The following is a 27,057-nucleotide window of genomic DNA, read 5'->3' on the forward strand; positions in this document are numbered from 1 at the left end:
TGAAAACAATGAAGGCAACTCACCTTCGAAATTGATAGGGTTCCGAATTGAAGGCACATGATTGGTTGATTGATTGATTCAGTGTTTTAAGTCCACTTTATGCACAGTAAGGCTAATCGAGACTGGACCTACAGTTTATAGTGGAATCCAAACCACTTTGTGCTTCCACCAGGTATCGAACCTGGGACCCCTTGATTACAGGATAATGATGCTACCACTGCACCATCGGGAGGCCCTTGAAGGCACATGAAAACAGGTAAATCATTTCTGTTTTGGTGTAGCAACTGTGTTTTACTGCACCATTTTCATGAAAGAGTAACTGAGAATTCACACCAAAGAGACACGAGACATGTGACACGAGAGTTTCACACTGAAGAGACACACGACATGCAACACAAGACACAAGAGTTTCACACCGAAAAGCAAAGTTGGCATGTTTAAAACAAAAGTGTTTTAAATAACTTGTTTTAAATGTGTAAAACACATGGCTTTGTTTTTTCACAAATGTTTAAAATGTTTAAAACTAAGTATTTTAAACTTGTTTCTTTCAGACTTGTTTAAAACACATTTTGGTACTTGGTGTTTGATAGTTTGTGGTTATTTGCATGTTTTATAGCTATGCCTTTCATTCAATGCGTGTTGTTCTATATATTGTGTATAGAAATCTGTTCAGTGGCTGAAAATGTATATTGAATTAACAAAGAAACATATTGTGTCAAATACCCGTCTGTCACGTTTAAAACACCTGGCTGCTTTTTTTTTTACAGGTGTTTAAAATATTTTAAAAATTGAATACTACGTACAAGAATGAAACCGTTTTGTTCCTCTCTTAACACACTGCAAAGTGTGCACATTGTTGATAATATCTGTCACATTCACGATAGTATATATTAAAGAAAAAAAAAGAAACAGGACAGAGTAGCTTCCACATACACTAAATGGGTCTGGCAACCATGGATTAGTTGAAGCTTCTCGAACAGCTTACATGTGAGATTTAAGACTAAAATACATGTGTATTTTAAGAAGTTAGTCAAGTACTTACTTTATAATAGGAACACAGTCCATCCTTGAATGATTAACAGATTCTCTTTCAATCATTATTCTTAGAAAATAAGTCTTCTTGGCATTATGTTTTAAACATTTTATTTGTTTAAAACATGTTTTTTGTTCTTGTTTAAAACATTTAAAACATGTTCAAAACAAAAAGACTTTGTTTTGTTTCTTTTTAAAAAAACACAAATTTTGCCAACCCTACCGAAGAGACAAGATTCACATGATACGCAGCAAGCAACACTTGTTACTTTGCTCAGTTCGCATGATGATGCCGATATAATTGCATTAATCAGTTTATTAGTCATCCGGAAAAAACATACCAAGAGACATTGTTACATCTAAATCGCATTGTAAAATTTGTGCAAGTTATTTAAACTCGGGAGAGCATGTTGTGCATGAGATGCACTTACAACAAACTGTGTACGCTAGACTTTCCAGCCTGGATAAGGCGAATACCTAAACACTAGAGAAATGGTTCTCAATCTTCGTGAAACCATGTCGCACTATTTTTTTTTTTTTTTTAAAGTCAATGCCCTTAGCCCAAGAATTTTCCTCCAAATACCTTTACAGTAATAAAGATTTTATGCATGAATTAACATGTACCTATGAAATTAAATATTGATAAATAAGTTCTAGCATAATCATAAAAAGTAATAATACTTTGATTACATGTGTAGAATTGTTGACAAATATAAAAATATGAATGACGAAGTGGTAATGTCGTCTCCTTGTAATTAAGTGATGCCGGATTCGATAACCGGTGGAGGCACATATAGGCGCGGGTCGCACTTTAAAGTGTAGGTCAAGTTCTGATAAGCATATTTGTGCATAAAATGGACTTAAAAAACGAAAATTCACAACTCAAATATGATATTGGGATTATGATATTTGTCAACCATTTTCAGCAGAACCTTTCGCTTCTCAGTATAGTTGATACGAGGGCACGGTATCGGGTCACACCCCGGAGGTTGAGAACAATGCACTAGATTACTTTACCATGTTGACTGATCTATTTTGGACTAGTTGACTGATCTATTTTGGACTATAGTGCCTCCATATGCTGGCTCTTTCAAATAAAGGCAGTCACGTCAAAATGGCAAAAACACGACCTCTTTACACGATGTTGAAGGCAAATTACAGCCCATAACTGCATCAAAAAACTTGATAAAGCGAAAAGAACGTTGAGTTTAAATCCTAAAACATTATTAAAACATTGTACACATCGATACTTTATTATATATTATATCAACAAATTTGATCTTCAAATACAATGTGAGGCCTCCGGTTGGGATCTCTTCTAAAGTTTAATTATAGCTCATTGGAGTGAAGCATTCACTGCGCAAACGCGAACAAGAAACTGAAGTGACACGATGCACAATACTGAGAAAACGGCACAGTCTGAGAGACACATAAGCGACATGCGACACGTGCATCTTGCCGTGTCTCTTCGGTTCGAAAGGTTGCATTAATTACTGAGGGTTCACTTTCAAGCGACACTTGTCTCGTGTCACATGTTGTATGTCGTGTGTCTCTTCGGTGTGAATTCTCCCTAAAATTTAATGTTATCATTACTTTTGTAGCTAGACAAATAGGTGTATGGCATTTTTGTTTATGATCTGTCTGTTTCCTTTACTGGAATTCCAGTTTACCTTATTTGCTAGTTCATTTTGTTGATCATTAGTTTTTGTATGCTTTATTAAGTATATTTTTTATGGTTGTTTTGTTATTATTAAATGCAATATCTTTGTTTACTCCTTCAGGCTGCTATGATGCAAAGTGCTTTGGCCAAGGAACGGAGAGAACAAAAAATGTTACAGAGGGAACAAGAAATGGATTCTATACCAACCGGACTGAACAAACACTGGATTGATCCTTTGCCAGATGGTGAGTATGGGTAGAAGACAAAGACCTGTTTGACATGTGTAGAGTTGTGACATTTTTACTCTTTGCTTTGCTTACTATGTTACACTAACCTATCATATTTTTTTATGTAGCTGATGGCAGGACATTGGCAGCTAACATGCGTGGCATTGGACTGATCAATCAAGATCTACCCGAGTGGAAGAAGCATGTTATTGGTGGCAAGAAGAGTTCTTTCGGAAAGAAGACTAACATGACATTGCTGGAACAGAGGCAATCGCTTCCTATATACAAACTGAAGGATGAACTCATTAAGGTAAGTGACACTGTATCAGGCAAATTAAAAGGTTAATTAGTTATAATATTACTGTCATCTGAATAAGTGATAAGGAAACCCAAAGGCAATTGAAACTTACAAGCTAACAAGGTTATGGTAATGAAAATTAAGTCAGTAAAGGTTTGGTTGATTTAGCTTATTTAATTCACTTTTTCTGACATTTTTGGCTAATTGTGAAGATGAGGATGAGTGATGATACTAGGATAAAATTGATGAAGGGACACTCAGAAAGAACATGCATGGCCAGATTGGGATTCAATGATACCACCTGAAACCCCTGGCATCGGAGCATGCTGTGCTAACCACTCTTATCACGGAGGTTGGCATAGTCAGTAAAAGAACTGGTTTTCCTATATTGCACTTCAACAATGTTCTTCAACTCTTTGCAACCTCAGTATTTATCATAGGCGTGATAAATTTTAATGATAGTCACTGATTTTATCATGTGTGCTTTAAGTAGACTTTAGATCGCAGTTTTTACTTGCCAGCCAAACATGGAAGAACGATCTCCTTGAGAGGGCAACTGCAACCATGATTTTAATTTCTGACGACCTTTTTAACCTTTCATCATGTTTTGACCCAAACCTTGTCCAAACTCCTGAAGAAGATGCAATATCTGGTGAAAGCTTGAGGAAGTAAAAGTATGTCCAAAGAAAGAAAAAGAAAGCTTATATGTATGAAACTGTAAACTGCCTGTTGTCTGCTATCTCATGATGCTGTTTGGCTAATATATGTTAAGTGCAGCATTTGCTCATTTGTTACAAATCCAGTAGCCCACTAATAAGGTTTTAATGTAATATTTCAGTCGTATAACATTTCGTACACCACAGTATACCTTGGAAGTTATACCCGTAAATGAAATAGCTGCCTGATACAAGGACCTTGCTAATGTATTAATAACATGATCACTGATATATGAAACACCTGCTGTTTGGAAATACTTTCTCCAGCTTTAAATGTTTCCTCTTCAAAGGGTCCTGTGATTTTTGTTCGTGATCGGACAGATGAATTAATGTTGCAGCAGTGTACATGCCAATCAAGGCATCTGTAAAATTGCTGTTTTTTTTATTGATGTAATATGTCTATAATGAAGAGTGATGACGAGCAGAATCTGTAAGAGCTCTACTTTTCCACCTCTCCACAATGACCAACGACCCGACCATTCAGCGACAATGTTGCATTCCACAAAGAATAGGTTCATTCTTTTAGCTGCATACCGCTGCGTATATGTAATCTTGGCTTCACTTCCTCTGGGGACTTTCCATGGAGCATAGAGGCTTTGACCTCTCGTTCAGAGGTGAGAGACAAAGGATATGGAAAACAGTATAAAACGTCCTGCACGGTAAAACTCTCTCTCAGTTGTTGGTAAGAATTCATCGAGTATAGTGGGTGCGGAATCGCAGAAGTTTGAGGCGGCGTATAACTTAGGGCACGAGATGCCTTAGTAGTTGCACTTCGAACTCAGGACTTTGCATGGATCTTCATCATGATCGGGTCTAGGTAAGTGTGGAGAGAACTTCGCTCTGGCATTCCTCTTCTTTCCTCTTCTTGACAGAACAGGCCAAATTAAGTCATAAAATGAAATCCTCTTGCATTGCATAATCAGCTACATCCTTTGTGACTAACGATCCCCAAGTTAATCACTGAGTCACTCTTCAATAAATAGATACGACTGAGTGCACCATTCCATGATCTTATTATTATTTTTATCAAAAATTTATGCATCATGGTTTTGTGAAATTTATTTCTGTAATTGCAATTTCATTTTCAGTGACAAAACCGATCGGAATTGGATGTTAATTAAGGAGGTGAATTAATCACTAAAGTTTTTCAAAAAAGTTTGCCATTTCTCATTTTATCGGTACAATATCAGAGATAGTCACTGCCTTATATAGATTATTTTTATGTTGATCGTTGCATCTCTATTTTTCTTACTTTACACACTTCATGTTGCAATGTTTGAAAATGTATTCACATTGAAATGTTTTGTCTTACAGGCTGTTACTGACAATCAAATTTTAATCGTTATTGGTGAGACTGGTTCAGGAAAAACAACACAGATCACACAGTATCTTGCTGAAGCAGGGTTTACAAGCAGAGGTAAGTTTCAGTAAGATCCATTTTATAACATATTAGTTAGTAAGTTTCAGTAAGATCCATTTTGTGATTCTTTTTGATATCCTAGTTCAACAAATAGTCCTTTCCATTTCTTGATTTCAGGTTCTAGAATTCCAGTTTGGCAGTTTTATAATTTCATTTCAAATATTCACACACTAAACCTGAGTATTTGACTTGAATTTTCATATACAGGGTTATTCAGAATTCCTATTACACACTTCTAGGAGTTGTAGAAGGGACTTAGTAGATCAAGTTTTAATAAGGAACCCATGTCCGGAAACGTACCATTTTGGTATTACACAGATGACAATAACACATAATTTCACATCTCCCGCTTTACCTGCGTCACTACAAGAGCTGCTCGATGTGGCGACCCTGAAGTTCGTTGCAAACAGTGTACCTCTGAAGGATGTTTGCGTAATCATGCTCAAAAGTACCTGGTGTGTGCTGAATCGTGTCTGCTGCAGCCAGAACTCTTGCAACCAGGTCTTCCCTCGACACTACAGGAGTCTCATACACAAAATACTTCATGTGGCTCCATACGAAAAACTCAAGAGGAGTTTGATTCGGCAATCGTGGTGTCCAAGGAGTTGGTCCACTCGACCTGTCCACCTGTCCCCGTATGTTTGGTTGAGATGTTGACTGATGTCATGGGAAAAGTGTGCTGGTGCACCATCATGTTGGAACCACATCTGCTGGCGAATGTGCAGTGGCACATCGTCCCAGAACTGCACCAATACTTCTTGCAGGAAGGTCAAGTACTTTGGATCCATTTGGCGGCCGGGAAGAATGTACAACCCAATCAGATGACCATCGATGATACCAGTCCATACATTGATACTAAACTGTTGCTGAAATCCATGAGAATGTATGGCACCCAAATGTGACTGTTCCGACTGTTGAAATCATTTTTCTGGTGAAATGCGCTTCATCCGTAAAAACAAAAAGCCGAGGAGACTCGAAGAACTCCCACACAATGGTGTAGAAACCATGCACAGTAATTGACACGTGATACAAAATCTGCTGGACCCATTGCCTGTACCCTCTGGGGGTGGTACGGGTGAAGCCGCTGGTCATGAAGAATACGCCAGATGCTGCTCTGAGACACATTCATGTGACATGCAATGGTGCAAGTACTCGTCGACGGGTTCTCGTCAGTTCGATGAAGGACCTGCTCTTCAACGTCAATAGTGCAGCATGTCCGTGGAGCACCACAGTCGGTCCTGTTAACTTTGAAGTTACCTGTTTCTCCCAGCTGTTGCTCTAATTGGGCAAAAATGGTATGTGATGGAGTGAAATGATGCGGAAAATGCTCTGCTACCTTTACGTCCAGCTTCACCATAAATTAACAACATGTCGGTGTTCTCGGCGAACGTGTATTCAACCATACTATACTGTCTTCTGCAATGACTGAAAAGCAACTGACGTGAACATCGAAGCACACCGGATTGTAAACAGCAAACTGTCTGCAGCCACAACTGTAGCAACTGATGTGAACGTCGAAGCACACCGGATTGATTGTAAACAGCGAACTGTCTGCAGCCACGACTAAATATCAACTGATGTGAAGGTTGAAGCATGCCGGATTGTAAACAGAGGACGTTGGATGCAGCACACATGACATCACTTGACTGAAGACGTCACCCTCCGTCAATGTGAGTTGCCTACCGTGAAGTGGGAGATGTGAAATTATCTGATCTTGTCATCTATGTAGTACCAAAACAATACGTTTCCGGACATGAGTTCCTTATCAAAACTTGATCTACGAAGTCCCTTCTACAACTCCTAGAAGTGTTTAATAGGAATTCTGAATAACCCTGTATACCAGTTTTTCCTCATTGTGGAGGAAAGAAAAATATTAAACTGAGTATAACTGTAAAAAGTGTGTATGAAATACTTATTGATGTAGAGAAGGTCATTTTGATTCCTCCTGTCACATGTTCCAGTGACAATCTATGTTTCCTCTTGAACGTCCTTTGTTTGTCATATCTTTATAAATGGTACTTTTAAGCCTCAGTCAGTGACTATTGTTGAATGTCTATTTTCAGTGTGTGTGTGTTTAAGAGATGTATGAATTATTTTTAGTAAATATAATTAACACACTGAAAAGATTCCTGACCATAAGAATTGAAATATTGTGTAAGGTGTATATGTAATGAGGTTTAGTGTGTTCAACTGTTCTAACAATAATATTAAAGCTTAAAGTTTGTCTTCATTCACAGGTTTATGCTCATTGTAAAGTTTGTGTCTTTTGTCTTCAAGGAAAGATTGGTTGCACACAGCCTCGACGTGTTGCAGCCATGTCTGTTGCAAAAAGAGTTGCAGAAGAATTTGGGTGCAGATTAGGACAAGAAGTTGGCTACACCATTCGATTTGAAGACTGCACTAGCCCAGAGACAGTAATAAAGTTAGTTTTCTTTATGTTCATGTTTATATATTATAATTATATGCATAATAATATGTCAGTAAACTATTCTAATAGATAATTCCGGTTTCAACAGTTTGTATTTAAGGATTTACATGTTAGTAACAGTAATGTAAAAAATTGTGTACTCAGTAGCGTAACTAACAGAGACTGCACCCCCCCCCCCTGCAACTTTCAGCTGCACGCTCATAGTTTTTTTCTTTAATAAAGCTTTCTTTTCTAAATTATTAATTCACGCTACATTTATATTAGGTATATACAAATATGAAAATACATTCATGAAATTCGAATTAATGTAAAAAACTGGTGCGAAAGGTTTAGGCAACAAACTAAAAAAAATATACGTATTTTCAAATTCAAATTTTCTTTATTGAAGGTTGAGGTTCAGCCCGTGGCTGTTCTTTCATGTAGCCCAGTTTATACATTTAACTCTTTCATAATTACATATGAGAATACACTGTTACTACAAAAAATATGATATTTTTAAATGTCCATTACCAGTTTTCGAGCCTGATTGCTTCCGATGCTTAACAGCACCAGTTCACTCACTCTCACCATTGTGCTTCTTAAGTCATTTCTGATCAATTTTAGCTTGGAAAACGACCTCTCAGCTGATAAAGACATAAAGACATCACAGGTAGGGTCAAATACAGAATATAAACAGTGCATACGTCAGGAATGCTACTAGCCAGAATATTGTTTTATATCGAAAGGAATTCTGCAACTTTGCTGATGATCAACATGATTCATCTTTTGATTTCAGTTGATAATACGTTCCGAAAACAAACTATTTCTCTAACTACAGTGCAAGATACATTTTCTTCATATTTATCCCAGAAATTAGTAGCGGATTCCACTGTTTGTTGGTTTTTCCGTTAGGGCAGTGGTGGCTTGAAAAGGTGAAGCTTTCTTTGATTTGTTCCATACTCTGAAATCTATTGTTTACTTGATAATTGCTAAAACACGGTAGAAAAGCAAAATGTTCTTGCCTGTCGACTACCCTTCTGCGACGTAATCAATGACTTGAACTAGTCATGTAATGAAGGTTTTCTTCTAATCTGGTTTTTCACTTTCTACTTTTCTAGTGATTAACATTTTCCATTTGCAGTTAAAAAAATTAAATATGTTTGGTTGAAAATATATTTTAAAGAAAATTTTTTGTTAACTATCGGTAGAGGCATGCAAATTTCGTTTTTGACGAAAACACGAAATATGAAATAACATGCTGTAATGTTCATTTTTCATGTTTCTGAAAGGTGTGAGGCGCATTTTTCTACCCTGTTTTGTCACGAAATAATGCGAAATGAACTGCAAAATGGGAAATATACTCTTAAACACGAAATTTACCGTTTATATACCGACGCGACACTTTCTGAAGTCTGAAGTATCCTGTGAGTTATGCAATTCACGGAAAATTGCTTATTTCTGCTGTAAATATTTGAGAAGCAAAAATGGACCCCTTTACACAGGAATAAACTTAATACTCTGGTAACTACATAAATGTGCTATTAGAAGGGATAAGTTTATTTTGTGTAATAAGTGCAGTTTTAAATCAAATTTAGGATTATATTCACAATTTTAAAACCAAAATGTCATCTTATATAGCACTTTTGATGTGATTATTCACCGCTATAACACCGAAATTGTATTTTATTTACAACGCTTTTGAACCCGAAATCGACTTTGTTTTTGTACCGAAATTTTGCTTTTTTATTTACCAAAAATATGTGCCTCTAACTATCGGTCTTTCTGATTTTAACATTCTTACTGCACCCCCAAACCATGTGCCCCCCCCCCTGCATGTCAGGGTTTGCGGGGGTGTTATTTATGCCCCTGTGTGTACTTCTATGTTTCAATATGTTTGCATCTGTATTATCTCTCTTAATATGTGTAAGTGTGTCAAAACATTGAGATGTTTAATTTCTAGCCTAATGATATTTACAGTTTTTAATATTACTTTTAATTATCCAATGGCTCTCACTACATTAACAGTTTCAAAGTATTAAGTTTATATTTGTATTAGACTTTCAACTACGTAAATAGTAATGATACGAAATTTATGGTTCTCATGACATATTTTAAAATTTTGTATGTGTGTACTCTTTCTTAAAATTTTATTATCTTTCAGGTACATGACAGATGGTATGTTACTTCGTGAATGTCTTGTTGACTTGGACTTGAAGTCTTATTCTGTAATCATGTTGGATGAAGCTCATGAAAGGACTATACATACAGATGTGTTGTTTGGTATGTATCTGTTTACATTTTCGGGTAAAAATAAAACATTTAAATTTAGTAACAAATATTAAGAATAAGAATACATGGATGGAAAGAAAGTACACAGATTTTCCTTGCTCTTCTAGAAATTTCTTGTTTACAAACAGAAAGTGAGGTTGTATAATATTGTTAATTTGTTTGTCTGAAGGTATGTCTGAAGGTAAGCCTATACATAAGGACACAAATTTATGGCAAATGAAATTTGATGAGAGCAGTAAAAAAATGCTAAATCAGCCACATATAACAGCATTCTTCTTTTTTTTTTTTACTTACACTTCTGCATGCTAAATGGAAAAACATACAAAATGGCTATAAATTGATAAGCTTCTACAATTGTGGTCAATAGTTTGGATTATTTTCATTATACAAAGGAATCTATTGAGGTGCCTATTTACAAATACGGTATCCCATATCAAAAATTGTTTCACATAATTTGCTTGAAATTAAGAGTACCATCCAGCAAGATGTCATTGGACTCAATTTAAAATCTTTTAGATACCTCACTCCTGGGTACTCCTTTCTGGGGGGAACATGAATTTTCAAAATATCCATTCCACTTTGCCTCCATGTTTTTATGTAATAATTAGAGGCAAATAATTTTGGTAAATAAAAAAGTAAAATTTCGGTACAAAAACAGTCAATTTTGGGTTCAAAAGCTGTAAATAAAATAAAATTTTGGTGTTATATTGGTGAAAAATCGGGCAAAAAGTGGTATATAAAAAGACTTTTTGGTTTTAAATTGTGAATATAATCTTAAATTTGATTTAAAAACTACACTTATTACACGAAATTAACATTTCACTTCTAATAGCACATTTATGTAGTTATCACGGTATTAAGTTTTTTTTCTGTGTAAAGGAGTGCATTTTTGCTTCTCCAATATTAACAGTGGAGTTAATCAATTTTCCGTGAATTACATAACTCACAGGATAATTCAGACCTCGGAAGGTGTCGCGTCAGTAAATAAACCCTAAATTTCATGTTTAAGTGTTTATTTCGCATTTTGCAGTTTATTTCACATTATTTCGTGACAAAACATGGTAGCAAAATGCATCTCACAACTTTCAAAAACATGAAAAATTAGCACTACAATGTGTGTTTTGACATTTCGTTTTTTCGTCTAAAACGAAATATGCATGTCCCTAGTGATAATGTATGATGGTTTTACAATTTCATTTTGAAAATAGCCTGTATGAAACTGTTGAATAGTTTTTAGGTGCTCAATCAGAAACGACGACGACAAATAAGTTTGATACAAATGTTGTTTGGAAGAAATATATCAAATGAAGCAACACTCAACCCCCTTTATCATTCAAATTTCAATGACCCTATCTCTACATAATGCATTGAGTTATGTAATATTGTAATTTCCTTGCACTTAATATGTTCATCTTTTTCCAAACTATAAGTCTTAATATTACTTGTAAATGGGTGTGAAGCAATTTAATATATATGTGTTTAGAGAATTTTCCACAAAAAGAATTTATAAATGAGATCTTATGTTACCATTAGAAAATTATGGGAAGAAACCATGGTGCTCATTACAAGTATATTTTTTAGGAAAATCCAGTACATATTGCAGAATTGTTGTGCCTATCGTGCATCAAATAATTTTGTTTTGCATGTAGATTTGGTGTACAATGCTAAATTTCAGAATTTACTTCTTTCCATTTTTTTTTATATTTTTTTTTTTTGTGCTAAAATATTTCTTATACATTTATTTTCTGACAGGTCTCTTGAAGCAAGCTGTGAAGAAAAGACCAGAATTGAAATTGATTGTGACATCAGCAACATTAGATGCTGTTAAATTTTCGCAGTATTTCTTTGAAGCTCCTATCTTCACAATACCTGGTCGAACATTTCCAGTGGAAGTCTTGTACACAAAGGAACCTGAAACAGACTACCTGGATGCTTCGCTTATTACAATCATGCAGATACACTTGAGGGAACCTCCAGGTATGGTAGGAGACTAAATAATTTGTATGTACATGATGTAATTTGAAATATATCAAATCTGCATATGCTCTTATATGTAAGCTGTTACTTCTACTCTCTGTCTCAGAAACACCATTAAAGATCTGTCGTGTGGGTCAAAATATTTGTCAATATTGTTTGAGTCCACCAATGTAATAGCCCAAAGGCGAAACTACTAATAATGAATTCACATTGTATCTAAAGATACTCATCTGGCAGTTATGGGGAGAGAACTGGAACTCTGCAGAAGCTTGTTTGAAGGATCAAACGTTTTGATTTTGATTATGGTGCTGCCATCTCTGCTTCATTTACCTTACTTTTCAAACTACCCTCGTACCCACAGCGAGAGCTCCAAAGTTTCAATGTTGACTCATCATAGGGTATGTTCCTTAAGTCTTAACAAAATGCATGAATCTAATCAAAATAACTGACCTCGGGAACCTTTTTAAACCAGTTATTTTACCAATTTAAGGAACGCACTAGGCAAAAGCATTAGTTGCAGTGTTTTGTTTTTGAACGTTTTCAAATGTTGTTCAACAGATCAGTTTTTCTGGCAGAAATAAAACTCTGCTACAGACATTCATGCTAATTTAAATCACATTTTAAGAATGGTTAAGGCACACTTATCTTATGCATGTTGCTTCATTCACTCTCTTTCAAATAATAATTTCTTTCCTGAACTAGTGCCATTTGAAGCCATCGTATACAATCATTGTCTGCAAATAACATGATTTTCACCAAACAAACCAGCCTCCTGGTCTGTGTGCTTCATGCAAGAATGAACTTCATGCATTGCATGAAAATTAACTTAAGGAACACCATAACGAATTTCACAATTGTCACGACAGGACTATGGAATGAGCAATGACCATACCTCGTTTAGTCACATATTAAGAACATTTGTGGAGCTACAAAATTACGCCAGTATAGGGAATCAGAATACAGCAGTAATGGAACTTGGATGTGCTCACCACACATCACCTAATGCAATTAGGCTGGTGGCCTTGTTTTTAGTTGTAGTTCACCTTGTACACTTCTGTTCACAAAAATTGACACATTTGTTTGATTGAAGTCCAGCTTCGTGGCCAGAAATACAGCCGAAGTAAGTGTTCGGAAAGCAGCAGTGTTGCTTACTATCAATCAATTTAACCATATGCAGGGCATTTTGTGTCTCTCAGAATCAAAGAAAAGGGCTAACGGAAAGATTGCAGCGTAAATATTAATTAACTGGAATTTTCACGTCTACAATCAAAGTAATGTAAATGTGAAATATTCCTGAAATTTATTTTAAAAAGAAACACATTTTTGACGTTTGTGACGAAGTCGTTATCACAATTCGTTAGAATGCGAGGACCCCGTGTTCGAATCTGGCCTGAGCATGTGTGTTCTTTTTTAATCTCTCTTCATCGTCGCAAGTATCTGAAAATGGAAGAAAAGCAACACTAAATAACGAAAAGGAAAAAATGTAATAAGAATAAGCAAGACAGAAATAGTGCTGTTGCAATTCCTGAAAATGATGCAATTTTTTTTTCCGGAAATAGTGTTATCCTAGTCCAGGAGAAGGCTTGAAGAATAAATAAACTTTTTCCCCATACACTTTGGCAAGCAGAATCGTAAAGTTGGCACTGAATATGCGATGGGAAAAATAATAGAAATCCGAAAGGAAGAAGAGTTTATGTCACAGCCAGGGGGTCACATGAGAGTAGCCCCCCCCCCCCCCCATCAGTCATCCAGCCTATTAAAAATAAGTCAGTGGTTGTCCTCTCATTTAACTTTAACAGTAAATGGAAATTTTGTAGAAAAAAAAATGGTCAGGCTTTATTTTTTTTTTTACACATGCATGTTGGTTTCGTAATGGAGCACAAAAATATTATTCTGACTCTCATAAAATTCTTACCGAAAGAATGAATCAATCCGTAGATTCCAGAATAATGACTCTTCATTTTGAAATGTAATATAATTTATGTGCCGTTGGTTAATGAAATTCCTCGTCACATAGCAGAATCCGCTATGTTGATGATGGCCATTTAGGGTTGGAAACACTCACCTTGCACAAAAACACGACTTTTCACGACTTCATTTTCATGCACAAGCTTGACTTGTATTCTGTCAGCGTATGCTTTCAAATGAATGTAATTGGCGAGAAGCGACATCAAAAGTTTCGAGCTGGCAGGCAAAGATATAATCTTACAAAGAAATTAACTGAATAGCTTGGTTTCTTCCCCGTGGTTTGTGGCCATGTCGGTTGAAGCTCAGCTTTGTAAGCTGAAATCCTAGGTTTGATTCTCCTCATGGTCGCTTTTTTGTAATTTTCAATTAGCCTATTTTTCTCAGTCCTACTTTTTGGTATCCCTTCTTATTTTGTTGATAGGGTCTTTATGTACCTCTTTATAGTCAGTGTTTAAAAAGCATTCCTCTAATTTACTTTTATACTCTTCTTTATGCAATACTACCATTTTGTTCTCCTTGTCGTGTTGTGGCTAAACCTAGCTGCTTACAATAAATAATCAATACTAAAAATGCGTTGTGAAATACAACTGAAGATGAAGCATTCAATATTCTCTGGAAGAAGAGTCACTGAAATTAACTGCAAAGATTGTGAATTACATAGAAATATTGTTTCGTTATACAGCCGGTAGTGATTTTACGAGTCACAATTTTATTGTTTTGCTCCATTATAAAACCAACGTGCACGTGTAAAAAAGTAAAGCCTGAAAATGTTCATTTTACAAAAATTCCATTTACTGTTAAAGTTAAATGAGAGGACAACCATTGACTTATTGTTAATAGCCCGGATGACTAATGTGTGTGTGTTTGGGAGGGAGGGGTACCTCCTCTCATGTGCCTCCCTGGCTGTGACATAAACTCTTCTGGCTTCGGATTTCTATTATTTTTCCCATCGCATATTCAGTGAAGATTTTGCGATTATGTTTGCCAAAGTGGATGGGGAAGGAGTTTATATATTCTTCAAGCCTTCTCTCGGGCTAGGATAACACTTTTTCCGAAAGAAAACATAAGTTGTTTTTCTTGCATCATTTTCAGGTATTACAGCAGCACTATTTCCACCTCGCTTATTCAAATTGCATTTTTCTTCGTTATTTAGTGTTGCTTTTCTTCCATTTTCGGCTACTCGCAATGATGAAGAAACTCAAAAAGAACATCCGTGCTCAGGCCAAATTCGAGCCTGGGGCCCTCGCATTCTAACGTGTTGTAATAACCACTTCTTCACGAATGTCAAAAATGCATTTTTTTAAAATATATTTTTCACGAATTTATCGCATTTACATTACTTTCAATGTCAACATGGACAGTCCAGTTAATTAATATTAAGCTGCAATCTTACCGTTAACCCCTTTTGTAGAGTCTGAGAGACACAAAATTCCCGGCATGTGGTTAAAAAGTTTGGTAGTAAGCAACACTGCTGGTTTTCAAACACTTACTTCGGCTGGACTTCAACTCAAACGAGTGTGCCACTTTCTGTGAACAGAAGTATACATACTACTTAGTCCAATCTCCATGTTGTAAAACAGAATATATGTCACAAATCCTGTCATCAACATAATAGAAATCTGGAATAAAATAAACTGGTATCTGACAAACTATTCTCTTGCTTTCGAAAACTACCCATTTTCTTTATCTCGAGTTGGAAAAGGAGTTAATTATTCATCAAACAGTAGAACAAAAGATTAATAAAAAGTAATGCTTGTCTTTTTGTCTCTTTTAATGTCTTTTAAGCAGTTTGTCTTTTTAACCTACTGTTTAGTGAACCTACTTTGCCACTTCTGAGAAATAACATTTTCCAAACGGTAGAGAAATGGTTTGTCAGGTACATGTGTTTTTTCAATGTCTTTTTTCATGATGAATTTGCAAGTATAACCTTGCGTGAACCCGGAGTTTGAATTCTGTGAAAGACATGAATGTGTCACAAATGTACATTTGGAAATTTATCTATTAATATTCAGTTGATAGTCATTTCTTTATAATTGAAGTCATATTTTTAATATTTTCAGGTGATATCCTGCTCTTCTTAACTGGTCAGGAAGAGATTGATACAGCATGTGAAATATTGTATGAAAGAATGAAATCTTTGGGACCTGATGTTCCAGACTTGATTATTTTACCTGTATATTCAGCTCTCCCTAGTGAAATGCAAACACGAATTTTTGAACCAGCTCCTCCCGGCTCACGAAAGGTAAGTAGAATTCTCTGATAAAATTGTGAGCATTGTATGCAAAGTGCATTTTCCTTCTTGTAATTTTTATGTATGTCAGAAGGTACTCAGAATTACAATCATGTTCTTCATGACTTGTGGCTAAAGAATTTACAATGCAAAAAAATGTAAATCGAAAATTACTCAATTGGTTAGTTTATTTTTAGAGATGTATGTATGCCTTATTGTTAGGGTGTGGATTTTAGCCTATTTATGATTTTAAATTCTGTTATATTAAAAACATAGGCTTTAATGTTTTAGCATTGTTTCGAGTCTGATAGAATATGTTTATAGTGCCTATAAATGCCTTTTTTGGTATTTATTTATTGAATTTTTCCAGTACAGCAGAAGCCATTTTAATCTCTTATTATTCCCGCATTCTTTTGCTACTTTGACACACTGAACAGTACATTGTAGAAGGTAATCTCTTGTTTTGTGTGCATCCCTTCAACTATTTCTTCTAACCATCATTCAACATCATCGTCATGATGGCTAAAAATAACAGAGAAGCAATACAAAAATAAGAAAATACAATAGAATACAAAAATTTAAAATCAAAAAGTTATCATCTGACAAAGAAAATTAACATACTCATGTTCACTGCCTATTTTGGTGCCTTTTCGAAGTGCACATGGCTGTTTTTATAATTTTAGTTCCTATTTTACAGTTTTTATCACCTATAAATCCACACTAGTTATTCAAATATCCATTTCACTTTTTTTAAAAGTAACTCTTTCATGTAGGAAGTAAAATACAAAAAAAAAAGTTTTATTTTCTCTCTAAGTATGTAATAATTACTTCTTATGGTTCTTCATCTTCAGGTGGTTATAGCAACAAATATAGCTGAAACATCACTGACAATTGACGGCATTTATTATGTTGTTGATCCAGGATTTGTGAAGCAGAAAGTGTATAACTCCAAAACAGGAATGGATTCTTTGGTTGTGACACCAATTTCTCAGGTGAGCAAGAAAGGAAAATTAATTCATCATTTCTACCACTGAAACTTCTCACTGTTTTCCCATGCTGTATTTGAGACAAGTTATTTCATGTGAAATGAGTGTAATACCAAGCAAGAATGTGACTGTGGAGTTTTCTGGGACATTGTGTTGTCTGATTATGGTAGTATTATCTGATTCGTTGCATTGTAATCTCTAATAGGAAAGAGCTTTAGTAACTGTTCAACGGTAGTATTGCACGTCATGTTTTGTCAACATATTAGATAAAATCACAAGTAGTCTTCTAGATTTTCAGAATGACCTCAATTCTACTTGAGGAATGAGTAGGAATGAGACCAGAAGTGTGTTATGGAGAGGTGAGAGGTCAAAACGTGGTTAAAATACCAACAAGAAATGGTGTAAAAAAAAAAAAGCAGCTACCACTTGACAGCAGGTAGCTCACGTCATTTTTGAGCCGGCTACCGTGGTGAAATGGTTAACACATCATGCTATGATGCCAGGGGTCCCGGGTTTGAATCCCAACCTGGACATGGATGTTTGTGAATGTCCATTCATGATATCATCACTCATCCCAATCTTCGCAAATTAGCCAAAGTGGCACAAGAAGCGAAGTAAAATAAAGCAAATAAAGCTCACATCATTTTTGAGGCTTGAACATCTTTATACTTTTAAATCCTGATAATTTTCATCTATGTCAAAAGATACTCAGAATAGTTCAACTATTATTGTGTATTTTACTGTGATGGCATCCTCAGAAGTATATTAGAAAAATGACCTATTTTAACCATGACTTCTCTATGCCACATTCATTTCCCATCCCTGAAAAAGGATAAAGATTAGTCTGAAGACTTGTAAGACCGAACAACGTATGTGCCGTGATTTTCTCTAGTTTTTAATATATTTACGATATGTGACGTGAAATACTACCCTTGAAGAGTTGTTAATAGGCATATTTGTACACTTAAGAAGTCACCTTTTGCTCGTTACACTTTATACTACTGATGGCACCACAGAGCATATACAAAAAGGCATCTGTACTGTGTGTTTATTTTGTGCAATTTATTTGTAGAATCAGCATCATCATCAACCCTTTTTCTTCATGTAAATGTGGGCATTTTGGATGGATAAGATTTATATACAGGAAAACCTTGTTAATACAAAGTTCAAGGGACCAAGAAGTGTCAACTTCGAATTAAACGACTTCGAGTTATCCAAACTTTTCAAGATGGCACCTGTTTTTTAGGTGGAAATAAATTAGAGTATAAATTATCCTCATAAGGAATGTCTTAAACTTTGTAATAGCTCACAAAATAAGCTTTATATGTACTATGTAATAATATTGAATGTTTTAAAGAAACTGTATCAGGGTGGCGACAGACCTGGAAAACCTGGAAAACCGGGAAAAGTCAGGGAATTTGAGGTGTTAAAAAAAGTCAGGGAAATGTCAGGGAATTTCGTCTTCATTGACATTTTTAATTTTTCTTTCTTTATTTATTTAAAGATATCGTTATGGAACTCTGCACGGGAACAAGAAATCTCGTTCGTAAGTTTCGGCCTCAACTTTTAGGCTCCTTTTATGTGCAACACAACAACGGCGCCAGAAACCAGTGATGGCAGGAGGAGGGAGAGAGAGAAATTTCTCTCGGCCTGGCTTCTCGGCGGGAATTTTAGATTCGAACACTCTTTGGAGCAAAATTGTTATAACTCGGGCACTATGAGAGCAATCTACTTCGGATAACTTTTGTTTTACAGCTAAAACATCAGCGCATGCAGCCGTGTACAAATCAGACCGCAGAACCGAGCAAAGGGGTTTGGGGGCACAACCCCCGAATATCAATGGAAAAAACATAAAAATCTGGAGTTTACCCCTTCTTCCCCCGCTATTATGGGGAGAGGGCGCGAAATTTAGTACTCTTTTCAAAGAATGGACATTTCTCAAGAGAACTTAACATATTTTATGTTCTTGGCTTCCATACAAGTTGAATAATAAGCCAAAATGTGACTTTTTTTTTACGAAAAATAGGTCATTTGCATTTTTGGAGGAAAACTGTTATAACTCTGGTACTATGGGAGCAATATACTTCGGATAAGTTTTGTTTTGCAGCTAGAACATCAGAGCATGCAACCGTGTACAATCCAGAACGCTGGACCGAGGAAGAGGGGTTTGGGGGCACGACCCCCGAATTTCAATGAAAGAAACAACAAAAATCTCGAGTTTGCCCCCTCTTCTCCCGCTATTTTGCCAAGAGGGCGCAAACCTTAGTATTCTCTTCAAAGAATGGACATATCCAAAGAGAAGGAAACATGTTTCATGTTCTTGGGTGCCATACAAGTTGAATAATAAGCCAAAATGTGAAACTCTGTTTTTTTACGAAAAATAGGTAATTTGCATATTGCTCAGGAAATTGTTATAACTCTGGCACTATGGGAGCAATCTACTTCGGATAAGTTTTGTTTTGCAGCTAAAACATCAGAGCATGCAACCGTGTACAATTCAGAACGCCGAACGGAGGAAGGGGGTTTGGGGGCGCGACCCCCGAATTTCAATGGAAAAAAACAAAAAATGTGGAGTTTGCCCCCTCTTCTCCTGCTATTTGGAAATAAGGCGCAAACTTTAGTATTCTTTTCAAATAATGGACATTTATCAAGAGAACGTAACATGTTTCATGTTCTTGGGTGCCATACAAGTTGAATAATAAGCCAAAATGTGATTTTTAAAATATTTTTTTTTACGAAAAATAGGTAATTTTCATTTTTGGAGGAAAATTGTTATACCTCGGGCACTATGGGAGCAATCTACTTCGGATAAGTTTTGTTTTTCAGCTAAAACATCATAGCATGCAAAGGTGTACAATTCAGAAATCCGAACTGAGGAAGGGGGGTTTGGGGGCACGACCACCGAATTTCAATGAAGAAAAAAAAAATGTAGTTGCCCCCTCTTCTCCCGCTATTTTGGAGAGAAGGCGCAAACCTTAGTATTCTCTTCAAAGAATGGACGTTTCCAAAGAGATTGAAATATGTTTCATTTATAAACTTTAGGTTAAAAGATTAAAAATCGGCAACTTACGTGTGTGAGTATGAGATTTTTCGTACTACGTTTCGGAGGTTACACTACCTCCTTCTTCAGGTTGAAACGATGTTATTCAGACACCTGACATGGTGCCTCGTCGTGAAAGTGAAGGTTAAGGATTTAGGTTAAAAAGTTGCTTGAAGGACACTTTCTAAAAAAGAATATAAATTACACATCTAAAACCGCGCAATACTATAAAAACAAAAGAACATCCAAGGCTGAAGTCGGCGTACTGCCGACCAATGCTCAGGGTAGGCGAATGCACGGTGTCAGCCCGTACCTGGGGAAAGAGAACTTCCCCTCCTCAATCCTTCCAAACTGGGGCTCGGGAGTCACCAATCCAAGGAGAAGTCGACCTCTACCTCGGCGGCTTTCCTAACCTCAGGAGTAACATGGAAGCCCATCTCGTCCCTAAACACTGCGGCTTTATCCCATTTTTTAAAGAAATTAACCCAGCCGTCTTCTAAATTCCCATCGTCCCTATTAAGTTTATTCCAATTTTTCGCGCATATATAGGCAGCTTCATATACGTTTCTGTCCAATTTATTGTTGACCTCCCTAATAACTTCCCTTTTAGCAATCTTATGTCGGTTAACCAATATATGTTCAGATAATCCAGTTTTGGGTATGCCCTCCTTTACGTCCTTATCATGCTCTCCCCACCTAACTTGCATACTTCTCCCGGTTTGTCCCACATATTCCTTTCCGCATTCACACACTATCCTGTACACTCCCTTCCGCTCTTCAGGGTTGTTGCGCCTATCCCCCCTCCCTTTCTTATAGGATGTAAAGTGCTTTTCAATACTCCGGGGCGCTCTTACCCCACATTTTATTCCGTAACCCCTCACGGACCTTTCAATTTTCTCTGAGACCCCCTTAAAATACGGGATCCCGACAAAATATGTGTTTTTTTCACCGTTTCCTATCTCAGTTTTTTTATCCTCTTTGTCATTTTGCGATGTTTCTTGCCTAACAATCCTTTTGGCTTTCCTAGCTACTTTTTCCAGGTCGCGGATAGTGTACCCATTCTTTACCCCCACCCTCCTTATCCATTCCCCTTCTTTCCCTTTCTCTTTCTCGTCATTGCACAGTCTTTCGGCGCGAATGAAAAAGTTAAGAAAAACATTTAATTTAGTCCTATTCGAATGTTGGGATCTCTTATGGAGGTACAGCTCTCCAGCTAACGGTTTATGGAAGACCCCGGTAACGATCCGTTGTCCGGTTTTAGTAAGGCACAAGTCGAGAAAGTGGATCTTTCCGTTGGCCATATCTTCCCTAGTAAACCCAATCCTGGGGTCCTGCTTCCCCAATTGGTCGAAAATGCTGTCAAGTTTGATTTCATCCCCAATGATGAGGATGTCATCTACATATCTCCCGTAATATTTAATTTAATAATTTAATATTTAATAGGGGTTAAGGAAGGGAATATTCCTACGGCCTTTGGGATACCTAAGACCCATAAGGAGGGGATACCCCTCAGACCCATCATCCCCATGTATGCACATCTAGGATATGGTTTAGCTAAAGAAATGATTAAGAGGATGGGAAAAATGAATATGGACACTCCGTATAGCGTCAAAAACTCTCTTATGGTCAAAGAAACAATTGAGAAACTCACCATAGGAGAACGGGACGTAATCTGTAGTTTCGACGTTATTAATCTGTACCCCAGTGTCCCCCGGGACAAAGCTGGGGATTGTTTGTATAGATGGTTGATTGACCAAAACGTTGAAATCTTGGTCGCCTGGGAGTACGTCCGGTGGTTTTTTCTCATTACGGGGTACAATTACTTCTACGTTAACGATAAAATCTTCCGACAAAAAGAAGGGTTGGCCATGGGCAATCCCATCTCTGGTCTTGTGGCCAACATCTTCATGCACTACGTCGAAAAAGCCGCTATGGAGCATGCAGGGGGGAGGGGGGAGGTAAAATATTACGGGAGATATGTAGATGACATCCTCATCATTGGGGATGAAATCAAACTTGACAGCATTTTCGACCAATTGGGGAAGCAGGACCCCAGGATTGGGTTTACTAGGGAAGATATGGCCAACGGAAAGATCCACTTTCTCGACTTGTGCCTTACTAAAACCGGACAACGGATCGTTACCGGGGTCTTCCATAAACCGTTAGCTGGAGAGCTGTACCTCCATAAGAGATCCCAACATTCGAATAGGACTAAATTAAATGTTTTTCTTAACTTTTTCATTCGCGCCGAAAGACTGTGCAATGACGAGAAAGAGAAAGGGAAAGAAGGGGAATGGATAAGGAGGGTGGGGGTAAAGAATGGGTACACTATCCGCGACCTGGAAAAAGTAGCTAGGAAAGCCAAAAGGATTGTTAGGCAAGAAACATCGCAAAATGACAAAGAGGATAAAAAAACTGAGATAGGAAACGGTGAAAAAAACACATATTTTGTCGGGATCCCGTATTTTAAGGGGGTCTCAGAGAAAATTGAAAGGTCCGTGAGGGGTTACGGAATAAAATGTGGGGTAAGAGCGCCCCGGAGTATTGAAAAGCACTTTACATCCTATAAGAAAGGGAGGGGGGATAGGCGCAACAACCCTGAAGAGCGGAAGGGAGTGTACAGGATAGTGTGTGAATGCGGAAAGGAATATGTGGGACAAACCGGGAGAAGTATGCAAGTTAGGTGGGGAGAGCATGATAAGGACGTAAAGGAGGGCATACCCAAAACTGGATTATCTGAACATATATTGGTTAACCGACATAAGATTGCTAAAAGGGAAGTTATTAGGGAGGTCAACAATAAATTGGACAGAAACGTATATGAAGCTGCCTATATATGCGCGAAAAATTGGAATAAACTTAATAGGGACGATGGGAATTTAGAAGACGGCTGGGTTAATTTCTTTAAAAAATGGGATAAAGCCGCAGTGTTTAGGGACGAGATGGGCTTCCATGTTACTCCTGAGGTTAGGAAAGCCGCCGAGGTAGAGGTCGACTTCTCCTTGGATTGGTGACTCCCGAGCCCCAGTTTGGAAGGATTGAGGAGGGGAAGTTCTCTTTCCCCAGGTACGGGCTGACACCGTGCATTCGCCTACCCTGAGCATTGGTCGGCAGTACGCCGACTTCAGCCTTGGATGTTCTTTTGTTTTTATAGTATTGCGCGGTTTTAGATGTGTAATTTATATTCTTTTTTAGAAAGTGTCCTTCAAGCAACTTTTTAACCTAAATCCTTAACCTTCACTTTCACGACGAGGCACCATGTCAGGTGTCTGAATAACATCGTTTCAACCTGAAGAAGGAGGTAGTGTAACCTCCGAAACGTAGTACGAAAAATCTCATACTCACACACGTAAGTTGCCGATTTTTAATCTTTTAACCTAAAGTTTATATTTAATTGTGAGTAATCCGCACATTACCAGTATAATATGTTTCATGTTCCTGGGTGCCATAAAAGTTGAATAATGAGCCAAAATGTGAAACTCTGTTCGGAAATGTGGCATGGATATGTTGCGGAGAGGGGGGAGGTTGGTCATCAATATGAATTTCCCAGGCTTGCTCCAGACCTGTGTCAGAGTTTCCACCCAAACATAAGAGTATGAAGGTCCAAAAAGCACATTCATTTCGTAATCAACACCATGATACCATATGATATCATCGGGCGAGTACGACCTTACTCTGATGATACCATATGGTATCATCGGGGGAGTAAAGGTTAAGCCTCTAAATATTACGTGGAAAATGCATTGAATTATCATTTTTTCTTCTCCGTATGGGAGTAGTAAAGGGACTTGTCAACAGATTGAGGGGATAAGAGCGGGTGGTGCCGTCCGATAGTTGTCGGACTTCATAGTAAGGCATTTTGTTGGGCAAACTATAGGAACATGGAAACAAATATGTTCCATTGATACATACGATTTTTGTCGAATAGCCACCCGACAAAGTACCTCACTACAACATGCGACAGAAATAGCATGGACTGCGACATTCAACAAAAATCGCATGCATAAACAAGAAGAGCTTTAGACTGCAAATATGCTGCTGGAATTTTATTACTCTTCTGCTTACGAAGGTTTTCTTTCATCATCCTGACGTATTACTGGTTTCGCACAAGTTAACATACGTTTACAATGACATTGCACTATTCTTACATATCAAGAAGAATCCAACCAAATGGGATATATATTGAATACTATCACGAAAAAGTGAAACATAAATCTGCATTGATGAACGTTATAAAAATTGGCAAGTGCATGCTCCCAATCTCAAATTTACTTCAACACTAGTATTGCAATAAAATTAACGCCACTCTCTGTCCTGTCTGTTTAAACTCATGAGAGATGGTCATTAATCTCTCACTGAGTAAGGTTAATGTCCAATATTATTAAATAAAATACTAATAATAAATACGTAAATATTTTAATATAATATTTACTCAAATCATTCAATCATAAAAGCAATGACATTCTTTAAGAATTGACTTTTCTCTGCCAGCTCTGCTAAATTTTCACTTTCCATCTACTGATTTATACGAGGGGTGGCCAGAAAGTAATTTCCAATTAGTAGGTACATTGATTTTTCGCAAACGCCAAAACCGTGAAAAATGATAATTGCTGCGAAGTTGTGTTTATGAATGTGCAGTGATGTCTGGACACATTTTTCGCCCATTCGAAATATCGAAATAATGCGAATTTGGCATAAAATGAAATTTTGTTGGCGTTTTTAGCAATATTTTTAAAAGAAATGTCCTAAAACAACGAAAAAATTCCATGAAATCCAACATTCTTGTCTTTTCTAGACCATGTTTGTGTACATAGAACCTGCAAGTTTTCCAACATTTTACTCAAGAGTAAACTATAGAGTTATACATACATGGAATAATTCCGACAGCCACATTAAATCATGTATTTCCCACTACTTTTTCAATTTCTATCAAAACCATTTGCATCACAGAGCAAAGTGGCAGGGTTCTAACAGGAGATCGAGTGCGTATCTATCGTCACACGGGAGCCACATCTTCGTATTTCTCGCACGAGATATGTTTTGAATTACCAAGCTAAGTGCGCAACATCGGCATTTGTTGAGCGAGTAATAATGGAACTCATTCCTTAGGGCGGCGTGTGACTACTGGGGGAGAACCAGGATGTTTTCCACCTATTCAAACTGCTCCGGCGCCCACCCAGCATCATATGTAGCTGGTACCTTGAGGAAACTCTGTGGGATAAAGGTAGCCAGGAGCATGGTGCTGATCACATTACCCTACCTTCAGCCGTGATCAAGAAAGTGTGGGGCCCTAACTCCACACCCCTATTATACACCTTCATGGAAAAGTGCAGGGGAGCACTTTACTTTTACTTCCTCAAAAATCTGTTCCAACATATCAAACTGTCACGAAAATACGTAGACCATGTGACCTACAATTTAAAATAATAGTTTAAAAGCACAATGGAGTATTAAGTTTCGGTATATTTGGCAGTTTTATGGTCTAAAACAAAAACGCGAATTTTGGGAAACGTAACACTAACAAGTCAAAAAAAGATAATGCCAATATTTGGTGCCATAATATATCGGTATCTGTCACGTGAGATTGATTGATTTTAATTTTATGGGTGCGTCGCCACTTATGGTCATTATGCACCCTTCAGAATATACGGGGAAAATTCTATTATCTAAAATCCTTACCTTAAAATTAAAAAAGAGGTATGGAAAATAACTTTCCCAAAATAACTTTCAAGATATCAAACTCTCACAAAGAGGCGTAAGCCATGCGACTTACAATTTGAAACAGTAGTTTAAAAACACCATGAAGGTATAATTTCAGATATTTGCCAGAAAATGCACTAAAATGAAAATGTGAATTTTGGGAAAAATAACACCGTATAGTAAAAAGTAAAAAATAAGAAAATGCACCAATTTTTAAAAAAATAACAAAATATCAAGGTCCCTGCCGATTAGGCATAAATAAAACAAGAATATCAGTTCTAATTTATTGCATTAGTAACAGTGAGTCCTAACCTAATTTTCGGGATAATCACCACCGTTGTTCTGGCATTTGTCGTAGCATGGCACTAAATGTTGTATGCCCATGGAATATATGTGTCTGACAGCAAAGACTGGAACTATCTCTACCGCAGTGTAGCTGTCAAATCCTTGCCCTGCCAGAAACCTCTTCAGTTAAACAAAGAGATGAAAGTCTGTACATTCAAGGACAGGGCTGTACAGGGAGTGGTCCAAGATCTCTCACCTGAAGTGATGCAAAGAGCCCGTGTGTACTCAGCTGTATGGGGTTGTGCACATTCGATTGGCCTTCCGTGAATTGTCTGCACCATCGTCTGACCATACTATATCACTCACGATGTCCGGTCTGCACACCTCACACGATAGCTGGTGGCTCTGTGCCAAAATTCTGTGCGTGAAATGTAGGCTATATCGCAGTCTGTGGGAGACTGTATGAGAGCTGCAATCTTTAACCTAGAACTGTCCTAAAACGGCTGCATTGCAACTGTACCAGATTACAGTTACATGCCACTTCTTCCTGCCTGCATGTGTGTGTGTCGCTCTCAGACCACTAGTGCTGCGTATAGGCATCGTTGGAGCTTTTTTCAGAATTCCCCTCGTATATGATCTTTCAGAAACTTTTATTATTAGAGTGTTCCTGTTTTAATGTGTGGTTAGCTAAATCAGGTACCTATACAATGCAATTCTATAAATGCCTTGTGTTAAATTTCTAATACAACCTTGGTGACAATGAAGTTCGACCAGAAAGGAATACGTGATTAAATGCACAGAGGCATAGGCGGTGGAATGGGT

At 37.1% G+C, this 27,057-nt stretch overlaps 2 protein-coding genes across 3 annotated transcripts in view; both read left to right on the forward strand.

The window, feature by feature from the left end:
• The window catches only part of LOC145986500 (coenzyme Q-binding protein COQ10 homolog A, mitochondrial), a 169,836-nt gene that overhangs the window by 69,682 nt on the left and 73,097 nt on the right, over nt 1–27,057 (forward strand). The gene's annotated exons all lie outside the window — the stretch shown is intronic.
• Nucleotides 1–27,057, forward strand: part of pea (ATP-dependent RNA helicase pea) — a 103,103-nt gene that overhangs the window by 52,760 nt on the left and 23,286 nt on the right. For both annotated transcript variants that reach the window (XM_083120572.1, XM_083120573.1), the window contains exons 11-18: nt 2,814–2,937; nt 3,048–3,229; nt 5,248–5,350; nt 7,631–7,775; nt 9,922–10,040; nt 11,802–12,026; nt 16,055–16,236; nt 17,076–17,216. In XM_083120572.1, coding sequence (XP_082976698.1) covers nt 2,814–2,937; nt 3,048–3,229; nt 5,248–5,350; nt 7,631–7,775; nt 9,922–10,040; nt 11,802–12,026; nt 16,055–16,236; nt 17,076–17,216 — 1,221 coding nt within the window. The remainder of the gene's footprint in view (nt 1–2,813; nt 2,938–3,047; nt 3,230–5,247; nt 5,351–7,630; nt 7,776–9,921; nt 10,041–11,801; nt 12,027–16,054; nt 16,237–17,075; nt 17,217–27,057) is intronic.

This window comes from Lepisma saccharinum, chromosome 4 (assembly GCF_977018435.1).
Source record: "Lepisma saccharinum chromosome 4, izLepSacc3.1, whole genome shotgun sequence".
Lineage (NCBI taxonomy): Eukaryota > Metazoa > Arthropoda > Insecta > Zygentoma > Lepismatidae > Lepisma > Lepisma saccharinum.